The sequence below is a fragment of the Entelurus aequoreus genome, linkage group LG11 (assembly GCF_033978785.1).
Source record: "Entelurus aequoreus isolate RoL-2023_Sb linkage group LG11, RoL_Eaeq_v1.1, whole genome shotgun sequence".
Classification (NCBI taxonomy): Eukaryota; Metazoa; Chordata; class Actinopteri; order Syngnathiformes; family Syngnathidae; genus Entelurus; species Entelurus aequoreus.
The window spans coordinates 36156826-36177165 of record NC_084741.1 but is presented as its reverse complement, the minus strand read 5'-3'; the positions used below and the strand labels follow the sequence as shown (position 1 = coordinate 36177165).

Here is a 20340-nt window from a genome sequence, read left to right as displayed (position 1 = left end):
AGCATGCAGCTGAGCCGCATCAGAGTGATCAAAGAGCCGCATGCGGCTCTGGAGCCGCGGGTTGCCGACCCCTGCCCTAGGGTCTCCAAAAAGGGTGGGTACTCTGAACTGCTGTTTGGTGCGTAAGCACAAACAACGGTCAGGACACATCTCCCCACCTGGATGTGGAGGGAAACTACCCTTTCGTCTACCGGTTTAAACTCCAACGTGCAGGCTCTGAGCCGCGGGGCAACAAGTATTGCCGCCCCCGCTCGACGCCTCTCACTGCTGGCCAAGGTAGAGTGGAAGAGAGTCCAGTAGCTATCGAGAGTACTGTACTATTTTTTTTCCATTAACACATTTTATAGATAAAAAAAACCACCACAGAATGTCAAAGATGACAAACACGTCCAAACACCATGGCCATCTTGAAGCCAGAACAACACCTGATGACATTCTGTTTTTTAGTTTTTAAATGTCGTATTGGCTTTGCGCCTCCGTATCTATCTGACTTGTTTTTACCGTGTCAACTCTCGTGGATACCTCTGGCACCAAACTTTTATCTTTACCAAAAACTAGAACAAAGACCCACCTGTGAACAGCCTGCTGGAGAGCCTGAGGACTGCAAAGACCGTTGATATTTAAGAAAAAAACTTTTTAATGAGGCTTTTTAATGATCATTTTAAACTATTTTTAGGTTCTTAATTTTCATTCTGTTATATATTTATTGTAGATATTGTTATTGTGACTATTATTATTCTCAATATTTTATATTTGTGTGAGCGTGTGTGTGTTTTCTTCTCTTCTTTTGTTTCTGATTCTAAACATTGTCAACCCAATAACATTCCCATCTTTGTAAAACAAAAATACTTTTCAATTCAACAAACTTCCCACTAACTTAAAGAGTCAGTTATATTCCGGACAGATATATATGAAAGATCATTTCCTCAGCAGCCAATATTTATCTGCTCCTGCATTTCAATTAAATTAGTGCAGGCTTGATGATCCTAGTGGCTTTTCATTTTTCTCTAATTAACCCTCGGATGGAAGGCAAAAGCACTGGTTCTACAGCACAGGCTTCCTGTGTCCTAATCGGGTTCAACTCTATATCTTCACAAGCCAGAATTAATGTACTATTGATAGAACCATTACTCCACCAAATTAAAGTCTGTGCTGATGGATTGTCTAGTAGTCTTCCGTCAGCCATGAAAGGAATAATTAGTATTCATTACTTCACTCTACAACATTCCAATTATTAATGAACTTCAGCTGCGAAGCCCCACCAGATCCATCATGACCGACCCGCTGGTTGTATTAATCATCGACAGAAACAAGTGTACGGGTCATCTACAAGGAATAAACTGATAATCATATTTAATGTGATGAATTGTGTTCTCGGGAAAGTCATGATGTAGTGTGGCTAACATGCAAAGAGATGCCGTGTACTGTCAGCCATACAAATCAGAACCAAATCCATGTATCATAGGAATGGTGTCGATATGGAGAGTGTTCAACTCTTTAGTCTACTAACACATCCCTATGAGATGGAATTTACAAATAATTTAGCCAGTAATGGAATTATAATAGGTTGATTGGCAGCAGTAAATTGGCCCTAGTGTGGAATGTGAGTGGGAATGTTGTCTGTCTATCTGTGCTGGCATTGCGACGAGTTGGCGACTTGTCCAGGGTGTACCCCGCCTTCCGCCCGAATGCAGCTGAAATAGGCTCCAGCACCCCCCGCGACCCCGAAAGGGACAAGCGGTAGAAAATGGATGGATAGATGGATGGATGGATAACAGTGCAGCAGCAGGAGCAGCACACATGGAGACATGAAATCAAATACAGCTTTGGTTTCTAGAACTATTATGACCAAAAGCACAAGATCATGGGTATAAGCGGTCGAAATGAGTTTCCTCCACCGGGTGGCGGGGCTCTCCCTTAGAGATAGGGTGAGAAGCTCTGCCATCCGGGAGGAGCTTAAAGTACAAACCCCGTTTCCATATGAGTTGGGAAATTGTGTTAGATGTAAATATAAACGGAATACAATGATTTGCAAATCATTTTCAACCCATATTCAGTTGAATATACTGCAGAGACAACATATTTGATGTTCAAACTGATAAACTTTTTGCAAATAATCCTTAACTTTAGAATTTGATGCCAGCAACACAGGACAAAGAAGTTGGGAAAGGTGGCAATAAATACTGATAAAGTTGAGGAATGCTCATCAAACACTTATTTGGAACATCCCACAGGTGAACAGGCAAATTGGGAACAGGTGGGTGCCATGATTGGTTATAAAAGTAGATTCCATGAAATGCTCAGTCATTCAAGGATGGGGCGAGGGTCACCACTTTGTAAACAAATGCGTGAGCAAATTGTTGAACAGTTTAAGAAAAACCTTTCTTAACCAGCTATTGCAAGGAATTTAGGGATTTCACCATCTACGGTCCGTAATATCATCAAAGGGTTCAGAGAAACTGGAGAAATCAATGCACGTAAGCAGCTAAGCCCGTGACCTTCGATCCCTCAGGCTGTACTGCATCAACAAGTGACATCAGTGTGTAAAGGATATCACCACATGGGCTCAGGAACACTTCAGAAACCCACTGTCAGTAACTACAGTTGGTCACTACATCTGTAAGTGCAAGTTAAAACTCTCCTATGCAAGGCGAAAACCATTTATCATTAACACCCAGAAACGCCGTCGGCTTCGCTGGGCCTGAGCTCATCTAAGATGGACTGATACAAAGTGGAAAAGTGTTCTGTGGTCTGATGAGTCCACATTTCAAATTGTTTTTGGAAACTGTGGACGTTGTGTCCTCCGGACCAAAGAGGAAAAGAACCATCCGGATTGTTATAGGCGCCAAGTTGAAAAGCCAGCATCTGTGATGGTATGGGGGTGTATTAGTGCCCAAGGCATGGGTAACTTACACATCTGTGAAGGCGCCATTAATGCTGAAAGGTACATACAGGTTTTGGAGCAACATATGTTGCCATCCAAGCAACGTTACCATGGACGCCCCTGCTTATTTCAGCAAGACAATGCCAAGCCACGTGTTACATCAATGTGGCTTCATAGTAAAAGAGTGCGGGTACTAGACTGGCCTGCCTGTAGTCCAGACCTGTCTCCCATTGAAAATGTGTGGCGCATTATGAAGCCTAAAATACCACAACAGAGACCCCCGGACTGTTGAACAACTTAAGCTGTACATCAAGCAAGAATGGGAAAGAATTAAGTCTGAGAAGCTTCAAAAATGTGTCTCCTCAGTTCCCAAACGTTTACTGAGTGTTGTTAAAAGGAAAGGCCAGGTAACACAGTGGTGAACATGCCCTTTCCCAACTACTTTGGTACGTGTTGCAGCCATGAAATTCTAAGTTAATTATTATTTGCAAAAAAAAATAAAGTTTATGAGTTTGAACATCAAATATGTTGTCTTTGTAGTGCAGTCAATTGAATATGTGTTGAAAAGGATTTGCAAATCATTGTATTCCGTTTATATTTACATCTAACACAATTTCCCAACTCATATGGAAACGGGGTTTGTAAAGCCGCTGCTCCTCCACATTGAGAGGAGCCAGATGATGTGGTTCGGGCATCTGGTCAGGATGCCACCCGAACGCCTCCCTAGGGAGGTGTTTAGGGCACGTCCGACCAGTAGGAGACCACGGGGAAGACTCAGGACACGTTGGGAAGACTATGTCTCCCGGCTTGCCTGGGAATGCCTCGGGGTCTCTCTGGAAGATCTGGACGAAGTGGCTGGGGAGAGGGAAGTCTGGGCTTCCCCGCTTAGGCTTCTGCCCCCGCGACCCGACCTCGAATAAGCGGAAGAAGATGGATGGATGGATGGATGGTTTCTAGAACATATCCTATTTATAACCACACTGACAAAGACAAGACAAACTCATCAGAAATCAACCGAACAAGAAGGAACATAATTTAGAATAATCTTGGTTAAATTGCAATTTTGAAGCTGATTATTCCCAGATTCTGTGAATGTTTACCATCCAGTAAATCACGGAACATCATTATGACATTTTTAAGTTGAATCGACAACAGGATGGAGGGCCACTTATTAACATTTAAGGAAACAACACACCAGTCTTTCCTTGTCTCCCGCCGTGGTTACATTGAAGCCAAGTGCTACATACGCTTCATCATATTCTGGTATGGCAAAAAAAGCATGTTCCCCAAGATCACACATGCCCCTTCTGGCATTGCACCGTGCCCCTCCAGGGGGGCAAACCCCACTGTTTGAGAAGGACAGCCCTATGGGAAACTGGGTAAAACACGGCACACTGACAACGCTTAACCTATTGTTACCATAACAATTTACAAGGTTAATGCAGTTTGCTTTTCTTTCTTCCCCTCCATTTATCGCTTTCTTTTGTAATTCAAGGTATCATTACATAAATGTATTGTTGCATTTGAAACAATTGTATTGTTGATAGTAGAGATAATTACTGTTATTATTCATTATCAATAGTGCTATTTCTATTGGTATTTTTATTGCTCCATTTGTAGAGCAATAATGTTCATTGTCATTTCTGTATTATGAATATTTACTTGACTAACTGCTTCTTTGCGATCACTTTTCGTATCACATTTGTACATATCGTATTTGCTGATGCTGTTCTGTTATTGTTCTCGTTGCGGTTGTTGTTGTTGTCTCTTTGTCTTATCCCCCTCTTGTCTCCACAATTTCCCCCTCTGTCTTCCTTTTTTTCCTCTTTCTATCCCCTCCTGCTCTGGTCCGGCTGCGCTAAATATTAATATAAATCCATTTAATAAAGTCAAATACAAATATCTGTACAGCAAATATGGGCACCTACTTTTGTACATCAACAATATGATTTGCCTGAGTAGCTGGACAGGACAAAAAAATGATGGAGGGCCACTAAATTGAGTGTTTCATGCTACCTCTCTTGCAAATCCTTATACATAACCATGAATGCTCCTCATTCTTCTACACTCAGGCTCAGCTGTTCAATATTCATCCCCCTAAAGAATATGAACACACAAATATACATCTATCACCTGTCTTGAGGGGTGGATCAATATATCACATTTAGAGATGCGTAACACGTGCCGTAAATTCATTAATAATTTGAAGAACGGGCAATGATAATGTGTTTAATCATGTCTTGCTGATGTTCCTGCAGATCTGTGAGATTCACCAGTCTAATCTCATTGTCTTTAACCACAAAAACATGGCTAATGCATTTATTTGTGTTTGAGTATATTTTAAAGGGGTCCTATTACACAAAACCAACTTTTCTTACTTCTTGGTACCTGTTTTTGTTTATTTGGGATCCCCATAAATCATAAAAAATGTTTATCAAACCATTCAGGCATGGCAGAGGTATCCATCAAGGCAGAGATATCCATAAAACTAAACCAAACTTTAGTGACTTCAGCACGTAAATAAGTAGGCCCACAAAACGATGCATTCTGAAGAGACAGTCAGAAAATATAATACAAATACACATTTGTGCAAAATTTTGACCAAAGCATCACCATTACATGTTATGTAGACCACAAAGACATGTTTTAAATGAAGAAAAAATCATAATATGACTCTTTTAAGGAAAATCTATTACGATAGATTAACAGTGGGCTGAACTGTGATGTTGCAGGTAAAAGTCCCCTATTATGCAAACTTGACTTTTTAATTATGTTAGAACAGTACTGTATATGCCCAACAAATACAAATCACCGTCAATTGTTCGCTCCATTTTTTGACAAAAGGAGACACTCAAAAATGTGGGCTGTCATGGCGTCATGATTTGCCTCTCGTTAGATGACACCCACCACTTTAAATATGGACTGCTTTGTAAATAAGCAGGCTTTGCTACGCATCTTGACATAGAGCCTGGAGCTTTAGTATCAGTCAGCTTCAGACAGGGGAGTTTTGATTATTTGTTTTTATTAAGCAAATATGTAATCTTAGCTGTGTAGCCTGTTAAAAAGTGAGTGTAATGTATACTTTAGCTAACATTTTAGCTCACATAGCTATGCCAATATAGCTAACGTTTGTGTCCTCCTGTCCCAATCCTTAACGTTATGTTATATGTGACATATGGCATCTCTTACGTTGGAGTCACAGTGCATATGCAAAAAGTGGATAAAGCTCACAATAGCACTTTTTGGAAACCCACTCTGTCAAAAACAAGCGTGGTCAAACACAGCTCATTAGCATTTAAGCTACAGACACACAAACTGGTATGGTCCCAGTAAGGCCTACTAAAAGCTATTTTTGATTTTGGGGAGCACACTTCCAACGCACTATTGTGGGACCTGTTATATAATGAAAAGTAAATTGTTAAAAAAAATAGTTTAATATGATCCCTAAAAAGACTAACCTTCCCTTTTTGGTGGTGTTTCTGCCCAAGAGAGGCTCCAAGACTGGGTCAACTCTTTCTGGCAGATTCTCTATCAGCATTGTCTCCCCATTGACTAGTGCCTCTTCAATTACATCAAGGTACCTGCGGGGTAGACAACAGGATGTAATAATCAATGTCACATCAGTGTAATACCCTACTATACCTAGCCAGTATATGCTTGTAAAGAAAGTCTTAAAAAACAACAGACATATTAAACAGACATTTCTCTCACCCTTTTTGTCCTAGTTGCACCACCCTAAACTTGGATCCTTGCTGGTTTCGAATCCATTTGATGCCCTGCCGCTGTGGGTCGACGATGAGCGGCCAGCGCTCACCAGTGGTCAGGATGGCGGCATTCTCAGTGGACATCCTATCATTCGGCAGGCCCTGGTTATGCCAAGCAGCCACAGTTGCATCATCTGTAAGCATGAGGATGGGATCCAGGCCGTCGGTCAGGGGTATGGAGACCTGGAGAAAAAGCCAGGTATTGATGTCGCCTTGCTTAGGGCAGTGCTTCTCAGTGTGGAGGATCAAGATGGCCCATAAAAAAGGGAGATTTCCAGTATGATGCGTGATTATAAAACAGGTTTAGAAATGTTACCTTTTGACATTTGAGAAAAGGGATCCATTTGTCGTTGAGGAGTTCTTCACGATACTGCCTGGTAAAATAACCCATGTAGGAGACAAATGCTGAGGTGAGGGCAACGTCACCACAAAGTGTTTTCTGTTGCTTTTTATATTGAATAAGCCCCTGTGACCAACGTTCGTTCTCTGACTGAAAGACACAACAACATGATTACTTAATGACAGAGCAAATGAGTTTATAAGAAACAGACAACAATTCACCCACAACAAACATTGACTTCATTACCAGCAAAGCACAAACCAAGAAGATGACGGCGGTAAATATTGTAAACGTATTTCCCTTAAAACCAATAAAAGTTTGGCCAGAGATTCAATCTGCATCATTTCAGCATTTATCGAAATATTCAATATGAGGACTGTGACAGCTCTACAGCAATTAATCAGGCACGGTATTTTCTTACAAGAGGCCATGTATCTGGAATATGTCACATAATAAATTCCCGGACAGTTAAAAATCACTATAATTTCACTCTAATGTATTATGGATTGCCCGTAATATCACTCTGTCTATGGTGAGACATTGTTAACAGATGTTAAGGCTTTAAAGTAAGTTAATGATTAAATATGGACGGTCTGATTTATTAGTCGGAACACTATTGCTTCCAGGTCAATGCCATAAAGACAAAACATTTATCTTGACATGCTTAAAAGCCAAGCTGTTCCATGCAAACCACATTCATTTTATGGGATAAGAAAGTCAAACTTGTAATATGACCACTTGAATGGTCATCCTTTATTTTGATAATTGCATCTATAATTGTAATATATACTGGAGTGTGGAAAAGGCACATATGGGATTTGTCGGATGTTGAATATAACATTTAAGAAATTACACAGCAATACAACATGCCCCCATAATATATTCCAAACGCTGCAGACTGTGATTAATAAAAATATAAAAACACCCGAATGTACACTTTCCTGGATGTATTAATTATATAGCAAACATTAATAACTTCTTCAGTCAAAAGGTTAATGCTAAAGCACAGTGTCAATCTCACCCTCCGTTTTATATTTGGAATACGTTTAGCAGACTATTTGCTGAGTTCACATTTTATGTGTCTAACAAGTCCTTCCAAACATACACATGTCTACTTCCGTGTTGTCGATGCTATCTAATCTCCATGCAAATCAACATGAATGTAATTTATGCCAACTAAAGATGCTGTTTGCAACTTCCTCACAGTAACATTTTTCAAAGTAAAAAATATAGCAAGAATACCACTGGCTATCTTATGTTACCATTAGTGGTTTAACAGAACACATTTGTCTGAAATGTGTCTATATTTTTCACAGTTACAAAATTGTGTCAAAATTGTGTGAAATGTGTGAAATGATTGGTGTTTAGGGCGGTCAGTCACCCGGTCTAGTCAAAATGTACGCGCAGGGAGAACGTGCACACTCACAAAAGCAGTACAAGAGAAGGAACAAACAATTTGCAGTCATGTTGTCGTTATGATAGAATATACATTCAATAACAGCTAACGCTAGCCATCCAAATTGCTATTATTAGCTAACAACACCTAAACTAATGCGCATGTGTTACGAACGTACGTAATTATGCCATTACGTAGGAGAAGCCTTGAGAGAGCGGGATATACTGTGTAAAATACATTGGAAAGTTGGAGCCCCCAGGTATCTGTGTAAATGTTGCAAACAGTCCCTTTAAGATGCAGTGACACCACACAGCACTTCCTACTCTCAAATTCACTTCTTGATCACCTCCAAGCCTCTGACGAGTCGGTTGGCCAGCTCTATGGTCTGGTTAGTGTGGGTCACATCATGCTGACAACTGATTTTCTCTGCTGTTGCCGTCTCAAACTGAGCTGTGAGGCTCTGAAGGTTAGCGTCCAAATCCTAGCGACAACAAGAAGAGCAAGAAAAGAGAATAAATAAGGCCTTGCAAAGTCAGTGATGATTACACATACTGTACATTTTTACTTACCACCAACTTTTTTTGGACCGCCAACAGTTTAGCTGTTGCTGTTTCTAACTCTGCATTAGCTTGTGATAAAGCAAGTCTCTTTGGAATGACCTCACAATAAATCTAAAATATCAATAAGCATGTCATATTAAATGTTCCATAATAAAATTTAACGTTTGTAAGAATAATGGTGTCAACCTCGTAGTATCGAACAATGTTAATTGTCCAGGCACAGAGTCCTGCTGCAGCAGTAGATTTGGTCCGAACTTGATCAGGGTGGAACTCTGGCTTTCTGAGGTAGTCATGTTTCACCACATTCAAAGATGACTCGTGGATGTGCTCCTTGTCATATGACACCAGAGCTTGCAGAAAATCATCCACCTGATACAACAAAAACACACATAAGGGGATACATAAATATCTGTGCTGGAATATCTTGATGCAGCACCATATTTGTTGGCTTGGATTGGATGCTCACAAGAAACCCTATGCAGATAATAATATTATCTACTAATTATCTTTCCGTGTGGAGTTTGCATGTTCTCCCCGTTACTGCATGGGGGCTCACTCCGGGTACTCCGGCTTCCTCCCATCTCCAAAAACATGCACCTGGGGATAGGTTGATTGGCAACACTAAATTGGCCCTAGTGTGTGAATGTGAGTGTGAATGTTGTCTATCTGTGTTGGCCCTGCGATGAGGTGGCGACTTGTCCAGGGTTTACCCCTGCCTACCGCCCGAATGCAGCTAAAATAGACTCCAGCACCTCCCACGACCACAAAAGGGACAAGCGGTAGAAAATGGATGGATGGATAATTTGAACATTTTTTTTTTTCAATGTCATGAATTATCAGGAACTAGCACATTACAGTTGTTCTGCACAGACTGTCTTTAGAAACAATGCATTTGGGTGCTAATTAAAATAATTACAGTACTGCCTTTTCCCCTTATACTAATACAGTACATATATTTTTATATATATGAGATACTGTCACTGTCCAATGAAATCGTATTTTTAAAAAAAAAATTCCTTTTATGTGAAATGTAAATATTATTTTTATAATCCCACATGACAGTTTGGGCTTTGCTTTTTTATTTTCCTGTGTTTGGTATAATTTCCTGTTTTGTTTCTGTGTTTTGCAGCACCTTTTCCTGGTGTTCCTTGTCCTGCCATTGCACCTGTTACTTATTGTTAATCATTTCTATTTAGTTCTACTTTCTTTCCTCCTTCAGTGCTGTGTCCTTTTTTTCTCTATGCCAAAGTGTTCTGTTGCTTTCTGAGTTCCTGCTTTTATTCTGTCTGGTACCTAATAAAGTTACCTCATGCTTGCACTTTGACTACCTTCTTTGCATCCTGGATCATGCTGACAGCTGACATTAGGCATAATGCTATCACAAAACTACAAAATGTTGAGGTATGTGTGTTGACATGTCTTGAATAAATACATTAAAATGTGCTATAACTACATAACTACACAATGTTACAAAGCATATTAGACGCCAACATTCAAAGGCGTTAAAGTCTTTAAAAAAAAGTATATGATGGAGGTTGGGAGAGTGCCTCCTCCCCTCGTATGTGAGCATATTCATGGAGCCATCCTGCTCTAATGTGAGTATGGGAGAGATGGCGAGCAGGGCCAGGGTCAAGGCCGGAACAAAAATTAGATTGGCATTCATCAGGCAGATGTGACTGACATGATGACAGCTTAACCTTGCCCATGAAGGCCCGTGCTGCTTTCCAGCTCCGATCCTTAGGAACCCGACCACGGGGAGCCAGCAGAACCATCACGGCTGCCGCTACGTTGATGACTGCCGGGGGAGGGTTGGGGAAGGCCTTCAGCTCAGTAAGATTTACCTAAAAAGAGTTATACATGTTTTATAGTTCTCCAGATTTGAGTGACTTTTTAATAGCCCAAAGCACCTTGTTGAGGGTGTTCAGTGCTGTTGTGGCGGCTGTCAGCAAAGGCTCTGCCTTAACCAGGTCTGTCTCACAATCTCTCTGTTTCACTGACACTTCTGCCTGGATTAGAGCCACCTAAACAAAGAAGATGCATGAATGGTGTCTTCATGAAGAATAAAGGAATATTGTAATGACATGGTAATATGACATTGACTACTATGTAAAAGCATATTGACCTTTTGTGCCTCAACATCTGCGGCGTCTTTCTTGCTGCTAACTTTCTCAGTCTGAAGTCCAATCTTTGCAATAAGAGCCTCTATATTTTGGTTTTTAAAGGTCAGATCAGTTTCTTGGTCGGCCAATTTGGCTTTCATATCCTCAACCTAAAACAGAAAGCAGCATACAGTATTTCTTAACGTGCAGCATACGGAGGTCAGTGGTGAATCCACAGGGCTTGGATCATAAATTAATGACATGATAAATGTCCATACCGCAGCGTTCTACTGTGCCTAAAATCCTAATCTCACCCCGTGCAAGTGAATGGTAAATGGTTAGACTTACCTGAGTGGCAGTGCTTTGGAGCTTTTGAAGGCCACTGTCAAGGCGGTTCATCTTGAGCTGAAGCTGGTCGCGGGACTTTTGCAGAAGGTTTCTGTACAGGGTGATTTGCTGGAGAAAGCTTTTGGGGGTGGTGTAATTGTACTTCTTCTCATCGCGCTGGTATTTTTCACTCGCTTGGTTGACACTGGTGTGAACGTAGGCCATGAAAAGACTGATGGATTCCTGGACAGCAGGCTGTAAAAATAAGCAGACAAGCAGGGGGAAAGAGGGCGAGGAGGATTGAGTGGGGTTTAAGATCTGCAAGCTGATGGCCACTGAAATATTATCTTCATAAATTTTGAATTCATCTACAAGATTTTCCATCTTACCAAGATGGCCCTGACTTACTCAATCTGAAATTTAAGTGCAGCTAGCGGAAATGATTAGGCTTTGAAACCTCAACGAAAATAATTTCAGAGACATTCGAGACAGATTTGTAGTTTGTGAAACAAGCTGCATGTTAACAGTATCTTAAGCCTTTCAGGATTTTAAACACAATCTACAATGACTGCTGCACGACACCAGGAAAAGGTATTTATCACAGGCAATGAAACTCGGTCTCTATTAATCAAAGAGTCAGCCATCAATTAAACAAAAAACAAAAAAAGCAAAAACAGAGCGCAGCATAGAACACAACTCACAAAATAATCCTTAACTGTCATTGAGCCAGTAGGAAATATGATTTATCCTGAATGCCATGTGGATATATTTTGTGTATTTGCTAATTATATATGCTAAAAACTCACTCCTATTACTTTTATTCCTGTTACTTTGATGAGTCATCTTCGGCTTAGGAACGTTGCAGTAATAAAGTTGCCCATCCATCCATCTATTTTCTACCGCTTGTCCCTTTCGGGGTCGAGGTGGAGCCTATCTCAGCTGCAATCGGGCGTTACGCAGGGTACACCCTGGACAAGTCGCCAGCTCATCACAGGGCCAACACAGATAGACAGACAACATTCACACTCACATTCACACACTAGGGCCAATTTAATGTTGCCAATCAACCTATCCCCAGGTGCATTTTTTGAGGAGTTAGATATGTGTATTATCAAATTTTGAGTTGAAAAAAGACAGACATTTAGGTTTAATTTGAGGTAGAACGGGAAAAGCAAATGATGTAAATGCTCATATTAATTGTATCTAATTTATTTCTGGCATGCTATTATTTGAAATGTAACCTAAGCTTGATAACCATTTCATGCTATTCCATGTATTTCTAACATAAACTTAAAATGCATGGTCATATACACCGGTTGTCAAAAGTATCAATGCTCAAAAAAGGAATAAGACTATTGTCATGGTGCCACAGCAGGCAGGTATGCATCAACACCTAACTGCTACGTAATTTATGCAAAAATAATAACAGAGCACGGACAGTGTTTCTCTGGCATAGCCAAAGCAACCAGTTTTAGTTAAAAATGAAAGCGGCAAAGGTGATGATTGGAGGAACTTTGCCTTCCAAGCAAACGAACAAGTCGAAGGATGTCGATAAGCCTATGTGCAAACTGTGCTATATAACACAGTGGTCGAAAGTCAAGTGGTACCTCTACTTAATAGTGCCCTAATTTAAATCTGACCAATTATGCACAACCAACTTTTCTTACCTCGTGGTACCTGTTTTTGTGTATTTGGGATCTGCATAAATCCTAAACAATTTGAAATCAAACCGTGGAGGCATTGTGGAGCTATTTACAAAATAATCTTGCCTTCCATCATACTTCCGCCAAACAAGCCTTTTAAAACTTGCTCAACCTGTTACCTTTTCTGACCTGTGACGTCAGTTGATATCTCCATACATGGTAGAAATTTACCCGATGACCTTTGCGCGAGTCCGCCCTTTTAATCCAATGCTGTAGCGAATAAACTCCTCCTTTTTCATCTATCCTCTTGTTGTGAGGCAGACTGGCTCATACATACACATGCATCCTCCGCTGTTGCCATTTCTAATACAAAGTAGCGGATAGTTCGAACTTATATCTGTCATGAGACTCCATATGGAAGTGCTAAAAAGTACAACATGGATAACGGGGCGAAAACGCAGTCAAAGTGGATCCACGTAAATAGGACCGCCCACAAAATGGCGCATCCTGAAGAGACAGTCTGTAAAACATAATTATGCAAAATTTTGAAAAAAGAACCTTTATATGTTATAAAGACCACAAAGAAGTGCTTTAAATGTAGAAAAAAATCATAATAGGTCCCCTTTGAAGAGTGTTTTAAGGTAAGAGCTGTTTCTCTGTTAATTGTTATGCTTTAAGTTGCAAGTAAAACATTTAATTAAAAGCATCTCCGCCTTTAGTTGGCGTAGCAAATGTCACAGTGAACCCTGTAAGATCTGCCAAAACATCTGGTCTTACGCGCTAGCATTCGCTTATAGCTTGCGATTTACTTTTTTTTTCCAACCATTGGAAGGAAAAAAGTGAGTATGAAGGAAAGTGCGGAGAAGAAGAAGCGAATGATATTCATTTAATTGAAGAACTACATCATTGAAAAATTATCCGAGCGTCGACAACTTGGCAAAGAAATTAGTATCACCAATAGTCTGCACCATACTGAAGCAAAATGAGTAACATCAGCTAAGAATGTTATCATTTATCATACATTTTATCATGAAAATATGGAAAAGCTGCTGAGGGTTGGAGACATTCATTTAAGTCTCCCACCCTCAGAGACTAAAATCCGAGTTTAAATATTATCTTAATTTAAGATCATAAATTAAGTTAATACTGTCGGTTAAATTTGGCAAAGCATTTTAAGGATCAATACTCTGGCCTTTAAAATACATTTCATATTTGTATGTATATATGTTTATTTTTTGCACTACCTCAGATAACCTGAAACTTGCTATCATAGTTGTGGTTTTTGCACTGTTTATTATTAGTATCTGACCTTTTTATCAACCTTGTTGATAAAAATATTTATTTAAAATGGCGGATCCTTTTTTGAATTCATGTGGTAAAAAAAATGGTATTGAGTATCAGCATTTGCTGTTGAAAATTTGAGTATGATGACAACATTAAAACATAGACGACATTAAAATCGGGTTCCAAAACAAGGTCAGCTCAAATTAAACTACTGACTGTCTCTAGAATGACAATGACGAGAAAATGATTACATTTGTGTAGCTAGCAGTCAGAAACAAATCCAAAATACTAAAACTTACACTAGTCTATTACAAGTACGCTACAAAAATCAATCGGTTCCACTACCTGCTACTAATGTCTATGCTGACGTCACCATTAATTGTTTTGTAGCTGCTTTTATTTTAGTCCCTGATCAACATTCACACAGTGAAAGATGAGTGCGCACATACACGAAAAGCAACAATCTGGCACATGCTCACATATATGAGTAGGCTTCCTGGTTGTGACAGCTGTGCCTCTTTAGTAGGTCGTTAAGTGCTTAATCACTCTTTGCTGCTCATTAACATAAATGATCCCGAGCTGTGATCGAACCACTGCTATGATGAAAAACAATGAAATACGTACACTCACTGTGCGTCTCCGGGCATGTGTTCAGTAATTTGTCAGAGCCTCAACATAGAACTAATGAGGAGAGATCTATGTATATGTTAATGCAGCTGCACTGTGGTAATTAAAGGAGGTTAATTATAGTCTAACTCATTTCTACAGTATAGATAAATTATAATATTGTTGGTTAAAAGTGACCAAAAAGAAGATAAATTGTTTTGAGCAATAGTCGTACCTCAATGCCGTCAATCTCATGGATGAACGTGTAGCTGACCGACTGCAAAGCTTGCGAGCTCCAAGGGTGGAACCAGTCAATGGTGGTACATTGGATGAGAGCAGGAAATCGACAGGCCCTTAGTCGGAGATGACTGCCCACTGGAGACAAACACAACACCACCTACCATGAAAGGAATCAGAAATGATTGTTTGCATGCAGGTTTATACCTTGCTACAACGCTGACATCCAAGCACTTTTAGAAATATTCCTCATAGATATCACAGAAGCAGCAAAACAGATAGGGAACCTCATTTTAACCCCCCTGTTCCCACTTTCCTCAGCTTGTAATACTGTCAAACAGACACTTTACCAGTTGGATGAAACAGACGACAACGCTACCAGAGACCCTGGCACAAAAGCTGGACTGAAAATGTGGAGACAGAGACATAATTTTCTTCCTTTTAACCTCCCAGTTTGACTAGGTCTGTTAATTTACCTTACCAGGCATAATGGCCTTAAACAGCAGGTGTGTTATTCACTGAAACAGTTCTAATATGCGAAGATATGCGTATGAACGCAGATGAAGTGGTGCATTTTAGTTTGATGAAAATTAAAAATATTTATTTCAATTTGTGGAGATAGCTTTACTGTTCGTCACAATAACCCCCAATGATATACACTACCGTTCAAAAGTTTGGGGTCACATTGAAATGTCCTTATTTTTTTAAGGAAAAGCACTGTACTTTTCAATGAAGATAACTTTAAACTAGTCTTAACTTTAAAGAAATACACTCTATACATTGCTAATGTGGTAAATGACTATTCTAGCTGCAAATGTCTGGTTTTTGGTGCAATATCTACATAGGTGTATAGAGGCCCATTTCCAGCAACGATCACTCCAGTGTTCTAATTGTACAATGTGTTTGCTCATTGGCTCAGAAGGCTAATTGATGATTAGAAAACCCTTGTGCAATCATGTTCACACATCTGAAAACAGTTTAGCTCGTTACAGAAGCTACAAAACTGACCTTCCTTTGAGCAGATTGAGTTTCTGGAGCATCACATTTGTTTTTTGTTTTTTTTTATTGTATTTTTTATGTCCTGCCCAGCTTCTCAGGCAAATCATATAGTTGATGTCGATGCCCATATCGGCTGTTCAGATTTACTTTACAAAAGAGAAGTGTAGGATACTTCTCTTGTTGCCTTATTTGTATTTTGACTTTATTAAATGTATTTATATTATCATTTGGTGCAGCCGGGCCGGAGCAGGAGGGGATAGAAAGAGAAAAAAAGGAAGACAGAGGGGGGAATTGTGGGGACAAGAGGGGGATTAGACAGAGAGACAAAAACAACAACAGCAAACACAACAACAACAACAACAGAGCAACATCAGCAAATACGACATGTAAAAATATGATGGTAAAAGTAATAGCAAATAAGCAGTTAGCGAAAATAAAAAATAATACAGAAATGATAACGAGCATTATTACACTAAAAATGGAGCAATATGAATACCAATAGAAATATTGCTATTGATAATAAACAATACCAACACTTTACCTTTATTATCAACTGTTCGGGAGCTTGTAAAGGACTGTATATTTACTTTAGGGGGATGCTCTAATTTTCACTATTTACCAAATAAAGATAGTCTAGGAGAGAGTGAGAGGACACCACTTATATAGTTAACCAATTTACTATATCATATAATATACAATAATCAGACAATAATAAACACACATTAATTACACTTACACTCATCCCCACTCACACGCTACCTCCCCAATGAAACCTCCCGCACTAAACCAATTACACAACACACACACAGTCCAACCTGGGCCCCTTGGCTGGGCCAGAAGATAGTCTGTTGTGGTCCAGCTGATCGTTGGTGCACGTAGGGTGGGGGTGGTGAGTTGCAAATGCTGGATACAAAGGGGGCGTTGGAGAGGGGGGACACCTCCCGTTGTAGAGTAGAGAAGGGGGGCGGGGGGGGGGGGGCTCGGCCGTGCTTCCCTTTAGCTCCCTCACGAGTCTAGTCTGGAGCGAGAGGAGAACCAGCCTCGTCCTGGGTCACCTCCCTGTCGACTAGCCCGTGAGCGCAAGCCACTAACACTCGTACCTCGCGCTGTCCACTTCCCTCGCAGCAAGGTAGCCGCGATAGCACACAATTAAACTCTACAACGTTCTCCAAACAATAAATAGTCCCAGGGGAGAGTGTCTCTTAACTAAACTTAGTCCGAACGTGACTGAACCTGGCGTTCGTAAAGTCACGGTGCAGCCAACAAACACAGGTGCGAGCTGCGGTGAGCTAACTAGCTGTTAGCATGCGCTTCACCTCCTACTGGCTACGTGAAGCGCCCAAAACGTCTTTAAACTTAAACTAGTGCACTGGGACTTAACTGTCACTTATAACAAACTTAAATACAACGCTTAGAGTACTAGTTACTTATCTGATCTGCAACTGTGGTGATCTCTATCTCCGGGTAGTATTACCGACGCTCCGCTGCCTGTCAATGCTGGAGCTCCTTTTAAACACTTTTTTACCTGCCGGTGGAAACGGAAGTGCCCGTAACCATGGCAACCGTAACCTTGGCAACCGTAACCGTGGCAATGGTTAAACAACTTAAAGAAAATACACCTTCCCAAACAACACATATGAAATGGAAACAAATAATAATAATTAATCTCTTAACAGAAATGATTTATCTATAGAACTAAAATGGACAATTTATACAAATATGCAAACCTTCAGAACAGCCGCCCCCTGATTTATGTGAAGGAAATCAGTCATACTAATGAAGGTTTGATATATAAGCAGATCAGGGGGGTTTAGGGGGAGTCGGGTCAGAGTACGAGGGAGTCGGGTCAGAGTATGGGGGAGTCGGGTCAGAGTATGGGGGGAGCTTGATAAAGCGAGGCACTGGTCGATGGTAGGTTCTCTGGCCAGTGTCCACTATTGCTGAGCGAACTCTACCATCCTTCCACTTAGTGACGGTCTTCACTCTGCCCAGGAGCCAATGCGCTCTGGGTAGCGCTGGATCCACAATCATGTCTGGCCGCCCCATGAGGAGAGAGTTGGGCGTGATGGGATGGAGGTCAGCCATTTGCATATTCCAATGGTTTGGAATTCCGGATTGCTTTCGCTTCGGCTAACACATTGGCGAGGACTTCAGCTTTGGGGACCTGTGTTCCAAGGGTGAAGTTTAGAGTGGGAGGGGCGCTAAGTGGGTTGTACTGGAAGTCAACTTGAAGAGGGGTTAGTTGCTTCTTAAGCTCCTCTGTCATGTCCACATTGTCCTCAATCACATCTGCTTTGATTACCTCAAACACTGCTTCTGTCTCACTGGCAGCCTTATTGGGCTGGTTTGAGGGTTCCTCCATTTTGCACTCGGCTCCGAGGAAGTGCGTTTGGGTCTGGCTGGGATTAGCACTCTTCAGGTTGATAGGACCTTGGAGAGTCCAACCAAGTGGGGTGTCCAGGGCGACGGGGCAGCCACGTGGGCCTGGGAGAATGCGCCTTGGGAGGGTCAGCCTTGCTTGATTGGACCCGAATAGGATGGTCGGTACCACTTCTTCTTCTTTATCAAGCCTCAACTTTGCCAGATGGGGGTACTTTGCCTTGAGCGCCTTCATTGGATAGCCATAGGTCGAAAGGCTCACGTCAGCCGCGGTGAACACATCGCGCAGGGGGTGCACTTCTCCTGGTCGCCCCTTTGCCATGATCTCCAGGGACATTATCTCACCCGCGATCTGGGTGGGCTTGGGTTGGATGGTGAGGATCTTCATCTGATGAGGATGACCTTTGAGCCCGAGGGCAGTGGCTGCCTCCTTCATCAGGATGGTGCACTCTGCACCGTCATCAATGATGGCATAGGTCGACATCTCCCTCCCATCATGGCGTAGGATGACCGGCACCATCTTGAGTAACACTCGGGGGTTGTTACTACGGACTGGGCCTACGTAGTAGGTACGACCCTCCTGGATCTCACTTGATGGGTCCCGAGGGAACTCTCCGGTCTCCGGCTTGTCGCTTTTAGTATTTAGGTCGTGGAGGACTGTGAGGTGTATCCTGCCGCATTCCTTAATGCGACAAGGCCTCTTCAGGGTGCATTGCTTGGCCATGTGCTCACGGGCGCACCTCCAACACCGCTTGTTGTCCTTGATCCACTGTTTCCTCTCTTCGGTGTTATTCTTCCCAAACTCTGGACAGTGTTCAAGCCAGTGGGGGCCCGTGCAACACGGGCAAGGCGGTTGTGACTTCTTGTCACCCTGCTTTGGGCCGCCCCACTCTCCGTGGGGGGCATCCTCTCCTCCTCGGTGTCAGCCCCTGGGATCGTCGTCATCACCCGGACTGACCCTTCCTTCCTCTTGGTTGCTCGATTGGTCCATTCGTGTCCGCCGTACTTCAGCTCAGCTTTTGTTGGGAGACGGATGTGCTTTACCTCACTTCTCAAAAAGTCAGATAGCTCCTCCAAGCTGGCTGCTGGCTGGTCGGGATTGAGCTGGTCGTGGCGCCGCCGGAACCTTTCCTCTCGGTGTCTGGGCAGCTTCCTTATGAAGCGCTCCACGGTGGAGCCTGTGTTCAATTCCCTGGCTCCAGTCGGTCCCTGTAGCTTCAGCATCGTGACCAGGGAGCGGATGCGGAGGGCGTAGTCATCCAGGGCTACGTCGGTTCGGATCTCAGGTAACTCCCCGAGGGCTTCAACCTCGTCGAGGATGTGGTCCCATGGACAACCCCAGCGGTGATCTAGTTCTTTCATGCTGTCGGTGTAGGGGGTGAGGGACTTGGCGTGGGAGAAGCAAAGTCTCTTAGCTATTGGTAGCTTGCAATGGAGTTGGAGTGTGAGCCACTTTTGCTGCTCACTGTGGTACGCCTGTGGTTCTCCTAGCAGGTACTCCGGGCTGAGCCGCATCTCCCTGTAGTTCTCCCTGCTGTCTTGGGTGAAGAAGGGAACTATAGAGCCAGGCGGGTGAAGAGGAAGTGGGTCATATAGTCCTGCATTACGGCGGGCTGATGGTGATGGTGAGGAGGGGGGAGGGGCGTGTGGATACGGCACCCTACGATCCAGAAGGGAGTCCAAGCGTTCGTCAGGCTCCATTTCCTCCTCGTGTGCGCTCTGGGTTTCTGGGTCCAGCGCTTGAGACCTCTCGATACTCCTCTTCCTTTCCTCTGGCGAGCCAGGCCTTGAGGTCGCTCTCGATATCCGGACTGGGGGGGAG

At 42.1% G+C, this 20340-nt stretch overlaps 1 protein-coding gene across 5 annotated transcripts in view; it reads right to left on the bottom strand.

Moving 5' to 3' along the window:
• si:dkey-233k19.3 (dynein axonemal heavy chain 11) overlaps nt 1-20340 on the bottom strand; it is a 105071-nt gene that overhangs the window by 23354 nt on the left and 61377 nt on the right. For all 5 annotated transcript variants that reach the window (XM_062063096.1, XM_062063097.1, XM_062063098.1 and 2 more), the window contains 11 exons: nt 15139-15300; nt 11392-11625; nt 11067-11213; nt 10852-10965; nt 10642-10785; nt 9131-9313; nt 8954-9055; nt 8731-8865; nt 6965-7138; nt 6596-6831; nt 6343-6465 (listed from right to left, as the gene is read on the bottom strand). In XM_062063096.1, the coding sequence (XP_061919080.1) occupies nt 6343-6465; nt 6596-6831; nt 6965-7138; nt 8731-8865; nt 8954-9055; nt 9131-9313; nt 10642-10785; nt 10852-10965; nt 11067-11213; nt 11392-11625; nt 15139-15300 (1754 nt within the window). The remainder of the gene's footprint in view (nt 1-6342; nt 6466-6595; nt 6832-6964; nt 7139-8730; nt 8866-8953; nt 9056-9130; nt 9314-10641; nt 10786-10851; nt 10966-11066; nt 11214-11391; nt 11626-15138; nt 15301-20340) is intronic.